The 15,000-nt window shown below is 35.9% G+C and overlaps 1 protein-coding gene across 2 annotated transcripts in view; it reads left to right on the forward strand.

Moving 5' to 3' along the window:
* The window catches only part of LOC125027062 (DNA polymerase eta-like), a 32,519-nt gene that overhangs the window by 841 nt on the left and 16,678 nt on the right, over positions 1–15,000 (forward strand). Inside the window, exons 2-9 of one of the 2 annotated variants that reach the window (XM_047615905.1) lie at positions 5,256–5,313; positions 5,625–6,444; positions 6,632–6,789; positions 8,031–8,165; positions 9,082–9,290; positions 9,439–9,638; positions 13,126–13,349; positions 14,802–14,925. In XM_047615905.1, the coding sequence (XP_047471861.1) occupies positions 6,662–6,789; positions 8,031–8,165; positions 9,082–9,290; positions 9,439–9,638; positions 13,126–13,349; positions 14,802–14,925 (1,020 nt within the window). In that variant the 5' untranslated portion in view covers positions 5,256–5,313; positions 5,625–6,444; positions 6,632–6,661. The remainder of the gene's footprint in view (positions 1–5,255; positions 5,314–5,624; positions 6,445–6,631; positions 6,790–8,030; positions 8,166–9,081; positions 9,291–9,438; positions 9,639–13,125; positions 13,350–14,801; positions 14,926–15,000) is intronic. The other variant, XM_047615805.1, reaches the window with a different exon arrangement.

Below are 15,000 nucleotides of genomic sequence, written 5' to 3' on the forward strand. Positions count from 1 at the left end.
AACTTGTCATGGACGTAAAGTAGTGGTTTTGAAAGGTCAAAACATCTTGTCCATCTTCTCCTCATCCAACTCATTGGATGAGGAGTTCTGAATGAAGCATTAGCCTGTCTTTCCAGAATAGGCATTGGGGAGGTTAATTGGCCTTTGTCAGAGTGCTAAGAGTCATAGCTGCAGGTGACAGGTGCAGATGCCTCTTATGGTCATTATGGTCATTCTTAGGTATGAAATGATTGCCTTTAACTCAGCAACTGTTCCACTTAGATTTCTGGATTTTGCCTGGGTGAACAGTAAATAGTAAAAAATCAATTTCTAGTAAGTGAGTGAGTGAGTGAGTGAGTGAGTGAGTGAGTGAGTGAGTGAGTGAGTGAGTGAGTGAGTGAGTGAGTGAGTGAGTGAGTGAGTGAGTGAGTGAGTGAGTGAGTGAGTGAGTGAGTGAGTGAGTGAGTGAGTGAGTGAGTGAGTGAGTGAGTGAGTGAGTGAGTGAGTGAGTGAGTGAGTGAGTGAGTGAGTGAGTGAGTGAGTGAGTGAGTGAGTGAGTGAGTGAGTGAGTGAGTGAGTGAGTGAGTGAGTGAGTGAGTGAGTGAGTGAGTGAGTGAGTGAGTGAGTGAGTGAGTGAGTGAGTGAGTGAGTGAGTGAGTGAGTGAGTGAGTGAGTGAGTGAGTGAGTGAGTGAGTGAGTGAGTGAGTGAGTGAGTGAGTGAGTGAGTGAGTGAGTGAGTGAGTGAGTGAGTGAGTGAGTGAGTGAGTGAGTGAGTGAGTGAGTGAGTGAGTGAGTGAGTGAGTGAGTGAGTGAGTGAGTGAGTGAGTGAGTGAGTGAGTGAGTGAGTGAGTGAGTGAGTGAGTGAGTGAGTGAGTGAGTGAGTGAGTGAGTGAGTGAGTGAGTGAGTGAGTGAGTGAGTGAGTGAGTGAGTGAGTGAGTGAGTGAGTGAGTGAGTGAGTGAGTGAGTGAGTGAGTGAGTGAGTGAGTGAGTGAGTGAGTGAGTGAGTGAGTGAGTGAGTGAGTGAGTGAGTGAGTGAGTGAGTGAGTGAGTGAGTGAGTGAGTGAGTGAGTGAGTGAGTGAGTGAGTGAGTGAGTGAGTGAGTGAGTGAGTGAGTGAGTGAGTGAGTGAGTGAGTGAGTGAGTGAGTGAGTGAGTGAGTGAGTGAGTGAGTGAGTGAGTGAGTGAGTGAGTGAGTGAGTGAGTGAGTGAGTGAGTGAGTGAGTGAGTGAGTGAGTGAGTGAGTGAGTGAGTGAGTGAGTGAGTGAGTGAGTGAGTGAGTGAGTGAGTGAGTGAGTGAGTGAGTGAGTGAGTGAGTGAGTGAGTGAGTGAGTGAGTGAGTGAGTGAGTGAGTGAGTGAGTGAGTGAGTGAGTGAGTGAGTGAGTGAGTGAGTGAGTGAGTGAGTGAGTGAGTGAGTGAGTGAGTGAGTGAGTGAGTGAGTGAGTGAGTGAGTGAGTGAGTGAGTGAGTGAGTGAGTGAGTGAGTGAGTGAGTGAGTGAGTGAGTGAGTGAGTGAGTGAGTGAGTGAGTGAGTGAGTGAGTGAGTGAGTGAGTGAGTGAGTGAGTGAGTGAGTGAGTGAGTGAGTGAGTGAGTGAGTGAGTGAGTGAGTGAGTGAGTGAGTGAGTGAGTGAGTGAGTGAGTGGTGAGTGTGAGTGTGAGTGTGAGTGTGAGTGTGAGTGTGAGTGTGAGTGTGAGTGTGAGTGTGAGTGTGAGTGTGAGTGTGAGTGTGAGTGTGAGTGAGAGAGAAAGAAAGCAGGAAGAGAGGGGCATAAGAAAGCTAAACTTAGGGAGAAGTAAAGGAGAGAAAAATATGTCTGTGTGTGTGTGTGTCCATCTGTCTCTGTCTAGCTGGCTGTGAGTGAGAGAGGAAGAAACATATTAAATAAAAGACTCTCATGCTTGAGGTTCATTTGATTTTAGCCTGACTTGGTAGGAATTGTTAATATGCAGCTCAGTATATCTGTCATCTTCAGATGTCTGACTCAATTTTCAGGTTAAAATTCAGTGGAAGGTTTGTAATAAAAGAATTAGCTAGAACAAGATAAACTAACCAATTGTTCTCAGTCCCTATGGTGAATCATATTGTTACATGATTAGTAACTCAAGCTGTTAGTGTGGGCTACACACCTTCAGTAATCAGACCAGAAACTTTATGATAAGCACCTGATATCTCGGCTGCTCACTCAAAATGCCAGCTACATATTTTCAGACAAACTCGAAGCTGCATACTCTGATTTAGACAAACGTGAACACTCTAATTAAGAACAGTTTTGCTTATTTGAAATCTCACATGAAAGGAAAAGAATTGAACTAAAAGAGTTTTTATTTTTACCAAGGAAAAAAGTGTGTGCTACATAGCTAACTTAAGTGTAATGAAAATTTCACCATAAAATGATAGGTGTGCATTTTAGTGATCTGTATTTTTAATGAAGTAAAAAAGCAAACTTAAGAAATTTGTTCATGTAATAAAGGCAAAGAGTAATTTAAGTGTAAAATTTACATATGCATAATATATTTGGTAATTCTTTACAGTACAGGTGCACCCGCCTGGGACTAAGTCCCCAATTTCACACCCCTGATACCCCCTTGTGTAAACATTATCTTCACCTCAGTATGCATGGCAAGAGAGAGCTGAAATTGAAGAGTATTGAGCGGACTTTCTGCGATCATTTTCCGCTAATTGTGGCATTACCTAGCTTAGTGAGTCCAAACTGTAAAGATTAACCATATATTGTTTTTAGATAGGGTTTTAGTAAAGTCTATGTATTTATTCTGGCTGTAGCTTTGAATACTCAAATAAGTGACTTTAAGGGATATAAAAATAGAGGAGTTGCAGTAGAATTCTATTTTAAGTAAGAGGGAAGGGGGAGAGGGAGAGGGAAAAGGAGAAGAATGAGAAGGAGAGGGAGAAGGAGAGGGAGAGGGAGAGGGAGAGGGAGAGGGGGAGAGAGAGACTAATATTATTAGAGAGATGGAGAATACAGAGATAGGCAGACAGGTAGGCAAGTTGAGGGGTAGGAGGGGGTGAAAAGAGAGAATGAGAGGTAGAGACAGAGATAGAAATAGCAATAGAGAGAGAGAGAGAGAGAGAGAGAGAGAGAGAGAGAGAGAGAGAGAGAGAGAGAGAGAGAGAGAGAGAGAGAGAGAGGGGTAGGCGTGCGTGCGTGCGTGCGTGCGTGCGTGCGTGCGTGCGTGCGTGCGTGCGTGCGTGCGTGCGTGCGTGCGTGCGTGCGTGCGTGCGTGCGTGCGTGCGTGCGTGTGTGTGTGTGTGTGTGTGTGTGTGCAAACTAGTTCATATGATGATATGATGGTAAGTTGATTTTTTTTTTTTAATTTGATCTCAAACATGAATTACAAGAAAAAATATAAAAATAAATAGAAATAGAAATAATGCATGCCTCTGAAAGGCCTAAGAATATAGATGTAATATATGTATTAATTAAACTCCCACTACCACGCTACCACCCTTGATCTAACTACCATGCCAACAAGCAGTGGCTCAATACCTAGTTCACAATTCCTCTTAAATTTACATTTACATCTGAGATCAATTTCACATTAGGGCTTATGATTATAGCACAGATCAGTAACTTAAACCCGACCACCATGGATTTATGTTCTGTCCCCAGTAGTTTTTTGTGAATTCTTTTACATACAGATGGCTCACATGTGCTCAGCTGGAAAGGAGTCTATCAGTAGGCCCTACTGACCAATCCTGATTTCCCATTCCTTGAATTGGCGAGAAAATGTGTTTTCTTTTTAATATGTTTGATATCGATACAGTTATTATTGTTATAGATGTTATGATTATTAAATTGTTATTAAAATCTTGGTAACATGTAAGACAAAGAAATAATGCAAAAGACCTTGCAAAAGTCAAGGAAAAGGGTAAATGGGTGAGATAGGTAGGACTAATAACTGACTCCTTGGTGATTAAGCACTTGTAAAGCCATCTATGTGTAAATACAATAAATAAACCTGTATTACAGCAGGCATGGCATGTATTCTTGCCATCCATGCTGATTGGGTTAAGAAGACTATATATACTGCTCAAGAAGATGTAGGTTGTTCATTAGGATGGATGAATGAACTGTGTCCAATCTGACTGTGATCATCCATGAATCTTTTGTGAATTTTGCTAATTTGAAAGAAAGACATAGAATATTGGTTAAAATTAAGTCACTCCAAGCTATTTTTCGTATCAAGTCATGTTTTTCCACCATGACTCAGTAGGCATAAAGGCATAGAGTTTCCAACATTTATATATATGTTTAGGAGATGCCTGATTCCTTCCCATGCTTCACAGTTGGTAGTTGCTATAATTACAAATATGCTATAATAATGTGATATTGATCCCTGGAATAAAGGTATCATGATATCACTTTAGTAGTATAGCATTTTGTGTGCAAATGGGTGAAAAACTCCCCTATGCCCCTCCTTACAGACCCTTCTTCCCTTCCAACCCTCCTACCTCATGTAATCTATCACGTAGCCTAGTATGAATGGCAGGAGAGGGGGGTTCAGAAACTTTGGATTATAACAGTACATGGTCATGAATATCCACTTTCTTGGTTTTGGATACTGTATAAGCTATAAAATCATACCTAAAAAGTACTTTACCAATTGTGATGTATTCATATTAACATCCTTCTGTATTCTATTCCCCAGACATTTCAAAACTTTCCCCCCCCCTTTATTACTGATATTGAAAAAAAAACCAAAAAAATGGTAGGGTTATATTAGCTTTGTAGTGATAACTGCATTTTAAATTCAGATAATGACTTTTTTTTGACAGCTGGTGGAAGCAGATTAGATAACCTTTTTTGAATGCAGGTGTAAGCAGGTTAGGTAACCAAACCTCAAGTTGATATTGTATGTGCCATTGTTTGGACATATGATTTTGCAGATAAAGAATTTGGAGCTGGGATGAGTTTAAAAGCATATTGAGTAGATATAAGTACAGGAGTGCTTAAGGCCAGATTATCTTCTTGACTTTTGATTCTCTTGTAGATTAGCCAGTCATCTGTAGTTTTTCTTCTTAACTGGGGATGAAAGACAGTTAGCATATTTAACCACTAAATGTGAATTTCATTAACAATATTTAATAACATCAGTATCTTCAGAAACTTTAGGAATTTGAATGAATAAAAGTATCTTTAAGATTTGACAATAATAAGAATGATTTTTATGTATGGTAGGTATTGGTGTATTTCACTTACATTTCTGAACCAAAGCAATCTTTTCCTTAAAGTATGTAACATTGCTTTTTCCTCCACAGTCATAACACAGTGAAATTACCATAACAAGCAAGAAAATTAACGAAACTGGGACCTCAGGTAACTAGGAATAGACTCACACAATGTTACTATACCAGTAACAGCTGTCCTTATTCATATCATGATAGATAGTGTAGTTTTATTTACATAGCATCCATAATGAGAAAGGGAATCATCTTTGATCATTCCTGATGAGTTTCTTCACTGCATTTTTCCTTCCAAGTTATGTTCTTACATGGTTTATGTTATAAGTGAATCTTCACTTTTTCTTCCTTTCTTACACCCTCTTGCATGTTTTTGCTGTCTCTTTCCTCTTAACTTTACATTACTCACCTCATAAAACAATTAATTACTCTGGATCTTCTTTTCAGAACTTGGGCCAGAATTAACCTAATCTTGGTCATAATGAAGAAATAGAAAAACTTTTAACATGAAGAAGAAGAGAGGAACCAAGAAAATCAAGAAAGAGGTGGTTGAAAAGGAGGAGGACAACAAAGTGATCAAAGAGCAGAAAGAAGTATTATCCACCGTATCTGCCAGTGAAGGCTTGCACAATACGACAAACTTGAGCACCATCTTGTCCAGCTCCCTTTCATCAGAATCGAGTGAGGAAAACTTCCCTCTCGACCCAATGAACGTTAGGGACATCAGTGCCAGTATATCAGCATCTGAATTTATCTCATCAAGGAGGAAGGGAGAACTCTGGGATGAGATTTGCTCAGAGGTTGCAAGTAATGAAAGTAGCTGATGGTGTTGTAACTTTTTCTTCTTTTTCTTTTTCCTTTTGTGATGTAAATAATTGATAGTACAGTGATTAAGTGCATTTAATGATTTTGATCTTTTGAGTAAGTGTTTGTCATGGAGTGCTTCTGGACTGATACCAAAGAAAAAGACTGAATGATTGTCGTAAGGAATTCCAAGATGATCAGTTTTATGTCATGAGCTCCATCATAAGAGCTAGAACGGTACCTTCTTTTGGAGGACTCTTGATTTGACATTGAGAGAACATTTCCCTGAGTGGATGCCCTTCCAAACCTTGGACCATAGCCAGGCCTTGAACCTCTGTGCTTTGAGACCCAGCTATACTTTGTTACCATTGCACTACAACTGCCCCTATAGCACATCATCAGTTTTGAGATACTGAAGCTTTGGTGGCTGATAACAGTGCTAAAGATATTTATATAATTAAAGGTAAGGATTTCTATCCTGTAGAGCAGTAATTATCATTCTTTCTGTAATTTTTTGCCTAACTTTTAATTGAAATAGATTCCCAACCAGTACAAATTTAGGAACCATCATCATTCTCTAAAACTTTGAAGATATTTCTGTTAATTTCACCATTACCATCCCATACAGCTTTCTCTTATTTCTTTTTCAGTTATTTCTCTCAGGACCAAACTAATGCAAGATGACAGACAGAGTGGTGGTACTCTTAGACATGGACTGCTTCTATGTGCAGGTGGAGGAACGGGACAACCCTCAGATAAAAGGGGTCCCGGCCGCCGTGGTTCAGTACAACTCTTGGAAGGGTGGTGGGTAAGTGGCTCAGTCCTCTTCTTTGTTAATTAATGTATTCCATTAAGGGCTCTCATAATCTGTGGATAGCGTGGGCTTTGACCATGTAGAATTGAGTGAGCTATGTATTTTTTTTGTTGTGTGCCTGGAGAACTTTATAATTAATGATGGTTATGATTAATGCTGTTGTTGTTGTTGTTGTTTTTCTTCCTCTTCTTCATATTATTATTATTATTATTATCATTATTATTAATAGTCTTATCATTATTATTTTTAATGTTGTTGTTGTTATTATAATAATTACAATATTCTTTGTTATTATTATTATTATCATTATTATTATTATTATTATTATTATTGTTATTATTATTATTATTATTATATATTTTCTTCATCATTTTTTATATAATTATTATTATTATTGTCATTATTGTTATTATTATTATAATAATTATAATTATTATTATTATTATTATTATTATTATTATTATTATTATTATCATCATTATAGTTATTATTATTATTATTAGTAGTAGTATTACTACTATTATTATTATTATTATTATTATTATTGTTATTGTTATTGTTATTATTGTTATTACCACTACTACTACTATTATTATTATAACTGTTAGCATTATTATTATCATTAGTAGTAGTTGTTGTTGTTGTTGTTGTACTAGTAGTTATTGGTATTATTGTTTCTGTCAAACAGAGGAGGTTCCATATTTGTCATGGTATACTGATTGGTTAATTGGTTTGTTGGCAGGACTCCTTGCAGAGTTGACATAAATATTTTGGATGGGTTAATCAAGGAACTAGTTGATTTAGATATGGATGTGGATTAATAGAATAGGAGTAGATCTGTGGTAAACAGTGGATGTCTAGGGTAGGTTATGAGTGGATATCTGAGTAGATGAGGGCAGAATATTGAGTAGATTTATTGCAAAGACAAGACATGCATAAAGAACCTGTTTTAAGTAACTGTGTGGCTCACACTAAATATTTTAGAATGTAGTATCTTTTTATATGACAGTTTTTAGATGTTGCTTGCCATTTCACCATTTCTAGATTACTATACATTTATTTTATGCAACTTTATATGTTCAAACATTGAAAAAAATTGGTTTTATGTATTATACATCACATTTTCAGTGAGAAATCTATTTCAATATTATAAGTAACAATTCTACAGGACAGAATATAAATTCAACCACTTTTGATACCAATATTTGTTTGATTTATTTTAATACCTCTTCCAGAATTATTGCTGTCAACTATGAAGCCCGAGCCTTTGGTGTCAAGAGAGGAATGCGGGGAGACGAAGCTCGTGGGAAGTGCCCTGACATCCATCTGGTTCAGGTGCCTGTAAATCGTGGCAAGGCTAACCTCACCAAGTAAGTGTCGGTGAAGGATATTCAGAGCTTTACCACAAAGTATAATGCATGAAAGTGTTATGGATAGTATGGAAGGAATATCAGAAGTTAAATTAGAAACATGATGTTAATAAAACATTGATGATAGTATGACAGTTCTGTAACTTGTCTTTTTATATAAAAGGAGTATTTTGTTTTTCTAAATCAGAATTTCATGTCTAGCAGATACTGGTACCAAATATTTACCATCTGTTTGATAGAGCCTTTAACATTATTATCACAAACACTATATGCAATACTTTTGGCATTTGCCTTCATGACCATGTAAGAATAATGTTGCTGTTAAAAATAAGTGCAGCATTCTTGTATCGTGTTCCTCTCTCCAGTGCCACACCATTAACCCATTGGATCTGGTTCCCTTTGCAATGTTATTTTCTTTTTTACTGCAGAAGCATTTTCTATTGTCTATATTTGTCCTTCGATTTGCTTTATCAAGATGGTATTGGACCGTTTTTTTTGCACAGACTCCATGTCATCTCTCAAGGTAGTCCATAATTCTGTGCAATAATAATAACAAGTAACATTTTGTTATTGGTGTCTTTTTTTTTTTCTCTCTCGCTCCATAATATTCAATTTTCTGCAATACACCCTGCATAGCTGTTCATGGCATCAAGGAATAGGATCCTGAGCATGGGAACAGCATCCTCCCTAGAGCAGGCACTTTTCCCGATAATACAATCCACACTCATTTATTAACAGGAATAATGCCAAATCCCCCTCCCAAATGCCAAATGAGTCTAATCACTCTCCAAGAGGTTTGTGCGCTGGTGGCGAGTCTTTCCCGTTACCTCAGCCTTCCGCCAAATTTGCAGATTAATTTAGATTTTTTCTTTTGATAATTTAAATGAATTTATCTATTTCTCTTTCTTTCTTTTAGGTATCGAGATGCTGGTAAAGAGGTTATAAAGGTTCTGTGTGAGTTCAGTGACTGTGTTGAGAGAGCCAGCATAGATGAAGCCTATATTGAATTAACACAAACAGTAGGAGAGAGGATCCAGAAGAATAAGGGTACCCGCATTACCGGTGATATGCTGAAGTCAAGCTGGGTTGTTGGATATGATAAGACTGAGGATGGGGACCAGCAAGGTATGTGGTAATGGTGCTTGTTTTTTCAACTGCAAGATGGCTAATTTCGATTTTTGCAAGTGGGTCTGTTCATGGTTTAGTGATAATTGAAGAGTAAGATATTAAGAGAAGAGAAAGTAATCACATTAATAGCATGTTATTTCCCCAGAAGTCAGAGAGAAGGGTGTTCTTGAATGGTTAAACAATGTTTTTGAAAATGAAGAGGATGCAGCTTTGCCTCTTGATTCCAACCATCCCCACTGGGATAATGTAAGATTAGCTTATGCAGCACTTATTTGCGAGGAGATGCGAGCAGCTGTTTTGGCACAAACAGGGTTCAAATGTTCAGCAGGGATTACTCACAATAAGGTTTGTTTATACATTTTGTTTATATTTTGTCTAAACTGAGTCCATTTGCATGTCATAGTTTGTATAAATAGAGGTGATGATCAGAGTGTGAAATATAAAGATATCTTTTAAGTAATTGCATCACTAACTTGGTAACACCAAGAGAGAATAGAACTAAACACTAGCATATGAGCAACACAAATGAATTGTCTATTCCATATCTACACTAGCTTCATGGAAATTACACATCTTTTTCATTAGACACACACTACCAGTGAACAGTTGTTAGAAGGGATTCATATATTCAGATACAGTGTCATATTATTGAGGGTGTACTATGGAAACAACTTTGTTAACCTGGTGTTGTATTTGGATATCCAAATCATTATGATTAAACTTGTATGTAAATAGATGGGTAATATCAGTGAATCTAATGTATATTCTGGCTAGACAGTGCTTTCATTGGGGCTGAATGTTTTAGTGGTTTAGTTCTGTTCCCTTTATATATTACCTAAAGTGTTCAAATCCTTATCAAAGAGAGTTATAATAGAAGAATTGCTGGTGTGCATGTTACAAAATATCAGTGTTTGAGTAATTATGTTAAGGATTAACCTATTTGCAGTAATAGCATGAATACATGCCATATCCACTGTATTTTTAGTTTAATGATTGTCTTTACACGGATGTGACTCCACAAGTTTTTAGTTTTTACACTTTTGATTTTTGGCAAGATTCTTTTTTATAAGTCTATTATTTTTGTTACTAATATTTTGATATTATTATAATACTCATAAAGTCAAGGAATAGGGAAATCTAGTGCCCACTAATTGACTCCTTGGTTGCTGAACCTTTGCAGACCCATCTATTTGCTACAAAACTACCAAAAAAACTACAGTGAACCTGTGGCCAATGGGTTATGGTTGGCTATTTAGTATATTATTCATGCCCAAACTTATGAATGATCTAATCCTTTAATGATAATTTAGATGACCCTTACTGAATACTGAACAAAGTAATGAAAGTAATTGAATGAGTACTGGCAGAAAGAAAGATATTTCTTGACACTTATTAGCAGTTGGTAAATTTAGGTAGCTGTGTGCAAACATTTTTATGCTTAGTCTTTATTTTTATTAGGAAATCCTGTATATATTATCAATTACTTGTTCTGTCTTATTCCTGCTTTACTCCACTTCTGATTGTAATGATTACAAAAGTTTCTATATGTTTTATTTATCTGGAATAACAAGATTATCTCTTAACCTGTAATAATCATTGCTAATGATAATGATTACTATTGATTAAGGCTACTGAACTATTATTTAACCCAATGCTGTTGGGGAAAATTAATAAAAAAAGGGGGAAATGCTGTGCTCATTTTCTATATTTTTGTGAAATGTCTCTGCACATAGATGGCTCTGCTAGTGCTTAGCCACAAAGGAGTCAATTAATAGAAATTGTGACCTTACTTGATTTGAATTGGCAGGAAAAACATATTTTTACTAGTGCTATGAATATCGATGGTGTTATTTTTATTATAAACATTATAATTACTATAATGTTATAAACATTAGTAACAGCAAAATAAGATAACTTAAAATATTTTTGTAAATCAAAGAAAAGGGAAACGGGCAAGACAGTCAGTTCTCGTAACTGGTTCATTGGTGACTTAGTACAAGTGTAGCCATCTATGTGTAGAAACAATCAAACAAGTACTCACAGTGGGCATCACTCCTAATTTATAGTATTCAGAGCTGTCGGTACAAAGGATGTATAGATGAAAGAAGTTTAGTTCCACTTTCTCAGTATTATAAACTACCAGTAATGCAAGTTCTATCAGTCCTTAGAATATCACAATATTACACATGGTGCTTTCTTTACTTGAAGCTATTACCAAAGGCCTTTTTTGTAGAATTTCTAAAACCTAACACTTCGATACATGTTTGCCCTTTATGCAACTATTAGTGGAACCTGTTGAAACATCTTTTCGGTTTGTATCAGATTTACCTTGATACAATTTCATACACTACAGCCAGCCAATCAGAGTCCAAAATTTTTCAGATATATTTCACATAGTCTCAGATAGAGATTTATATTTTCACAGATTACCAATTGCATTGTAAGTTTCTTGATACAAATCTCTATTGTAAAGGTGCATAAAATGTGCTTTTATGGCAGTACAGCAAATACATGTTCACTCAATATGGGTAAAATTTAAAGTCAATTATGATGGTTATTGGAATGACATGGTAAGAATTTCCAACATTTCCGAGGCATATGACATGGTACATTTGAATGCTTCCACAACCTTGCAAAGGGAAGAGTGGTGTGTATAAACAATATAAATTGCAAAGTAGTCTGGTACTTTTTCCATTTTATTTTGAAGTTCCCACAATATTTTGCTTGTAGTTAAAAATCATGCCAGCACATTAAGTACTTTAATGGTTTTCTAATGATTGTTTTATGTGAAATTAAGAAAAATATCCCCTTTTTTTCAAAATTTGTATGTCAGTACAAACTTTGATGATATTGTGTATTGTGGTGACCATGGTACAATGTGAAACAGTGTTGGGGGTTTTGGAATGCCACAGAAAGGCCTTAATATTGAAAAGGCATTTAAAGGAAAGGATTGCTCCTTTATTTTTAATGTTAACATACTAAAACAATTATTCCCTTTAGCCAAAGCTGCAAAACACAGCTTGGGTTATAGATTAGTAAAAGAATGGAGATATAGTTAAATAAGAAATAAGGAAAATAAAAATAAATCTAATCAAATTAACTTTATATTATTCAACACAAGATCTTGATGAATCCAGAAGTTCAAAAAAAGAAAGATAAAAATGTAACTAGAGCTAGCACTTGAAAAACTAAAAAAAAAATTATTTCTTTTGTTTCCTAATGTACTCCCCAAGTGTTCAGTTTTGCTATATACTTCCCAGTTGTGAATTTCTTAGAACCTTCTATAGTAAAGGATAGCCATTTAGCCTGCAACTGACCTCTGCAATAGACCTGTGTCAACCATCTTGTACCATGTGTAATCCATTCTGCACATGTACTACATTCAGATAATCACACCTAAACAGACTAACTTTAGAAAGAGCCTGATTATCAAGCTAATGAAGTCTATAGAGTAAGGATCGAATGATCATTCAGTGATAACAAGGGATTTATGTGGGTATGCATTTTTATTGTACATCTACAAACCATTTTTATTATTCAAATGAATATTAACCCAAGCTCTCTCGGTATCTTGCTTGCACCTAAATCCAGGCATTAGGCTTTATTATCAACTCTCCTGGATGGTTGGCTTGCAGGCCAGACCCACATGAATATTTGCTATTTTGCCTTTTTCATCAAAGTTATCTTTGTTGAGTAGCTTCCATATTATCTCTCCAATGAGTTTACACACTGTAATGTATTTTTCTTTATGACAAGTTATCCATGTTACCCAGATACAATATGCTAATTTTTAAAATCAAGTCCTAATTATTCCTCATTTATATAATTTTAGATGCTTAGCAAATTGGCATGTGGTCTTCACAAGCCAAACCAGCAGACTGTCCTACCACAGGATGAAGTTAGCCAACTTTGGGACGGTTTGCCTGTTGGAAAAGTACGTCACCTAGGAGGAAAGCTTGGCGACTCACTCACTGAGGAGATGGGCTGCAACACAATGGGTGACCTGGGAAAGTTGTCTCTCCAGCAACTAATCGGCAGATATGATAATAAAACAGCGTAAGAAGAATAACATCCTATTTCCTAGAATTATTTCTAAGTGTGACAAAGTATTTGTGTATGTGTGTGTGTGTCTATGAGAGAAGGAAAGAGAGAGACAATGTTCCAAGGATACTAATGTTAATGAGGGTCTGTGAATAATTGATGAAGTTATATACTTCATATTTGGCAGGAAATACAGTCATACTTTAGAATGAATTATAGGTTGTATTCAAGTTTCTGTCATTGAATAGTTTATGTATGAATTGATAAAGAAATTTCTCATAATGGTGCTATGAAATTAAATTTTTCCATAATTTTACTTTTTTCACTCCTATTCAAAATGGTAAATAGATTTTGAAAAATATGTATATATATTTTTTTAACAGGAAAGTAAAGTAAATGTTTACAAAAAAAAAAACAGCATTTTCTTAGGATTTCAATCAAGTTTACTCTTTTTTTCATATGTTACAAGGAAAGTATAGACAATTTTTGTTGGGGTTCTCTCATTAGGGAAACACCAAAATATTAACCTAAACTTTAGCAGTATTGATAAGCAGTGCAAAAAAAGAATCAAACCTGTAATAATCAATCCTTTTAAGCAGGTAAATTATATTTATCCCCCTCCTAGTGAGTAGTTTCTTTAACCCAATGTTGCCAGGAAAGTGCTGTGCTCATTTTAGAAGTTTTTGTGAAATGTTTCTGCACATATATGGCTCTGCTAGTGCATAGCCACAAAAGAGTCAATTAGTAGACCTTTTGACCTCACCTGAGTTCACCTTTCCATGAACTTGCGATAAAAAAGTTTTTTTTATTTCAATGGTGTTATTTTTATTATAGACATTATAATTACTATAACGTTATTTACATTAGTATTGGCAATTTTAGATAACATAAAATATTTTTGAAAATCAAGGAAAAGGTGAGACAAGTAGTATTCATAATTGGCTCATTGGTGACTTAGTACAAGTGGATCCATCTATGTGTAAGAACAGTTAATAAAGTAAAATCAGTGTGGGCATGGCATGTATGTACATGCCATGCCTTTCAGTTCTGGGTTTAAGAAGAAAGTTGTTATTGCTGAATAATATTGCTCTGCATTAGAAATGAGATATTTAGAGGCAAGTCATCATTCATTAGATTTATTATTGTCATGCAGATAGTTTGTATATTGTTAACATGTACCACTGAGAAAATAGTATATCATTCTTTATTAATTACACAGTTACCTCCAGAGAAGACCGGTTTTGAAGAAAAATTATTGTTCCTGTTTAGTCTGAACCCTAGCTATTTGTCAAAAAATATATTGTTATTATGCTGTTACTATACTGGGTAGCATGGATCCAGATATCAATTCAAGAGTTTATTAATTGCAGATTTATTGTGCAAAGGTAGTTAAGTGGACAGAAATAGAGCCTCTGAATTCCTCAGAAATTGATCCAGAAAGAATATAAGTCACTTTTTTGCTTTCAGGCATTGGTTGTTCAACCTTGGCAAAGGAGTGGACGCAGAACAAGTCACTTCCCGCCAGTTGCCTAAAAGTATTGGCTGTGGCAAAAATTTCCAAGGAAGGGAGGCACTAAATACACAAGAGAAGGTAATGTGTTTGGCTATATGTGAGGATGTGGTCCCCCAACTTTAGGACCATTTCTTTATTCTTTAAATATCTCTC

The sequence above is a fragment of the Penaeus chinensis genome, chromosome 1, assembly GCF_019202785.1.
Source record: "Penaeus chinensis breed Huanghai No. 1 chromosome 1, ASM1920278v2, whole genome shotgun sequence".
Taxonomy (NCBI): domain Eukaryota; kingdom Metazoa; phylum Arthropoda; class Malacostraca; order Decapoda; family Penaeidae; genus Penaeus; species Penaeus chinensis.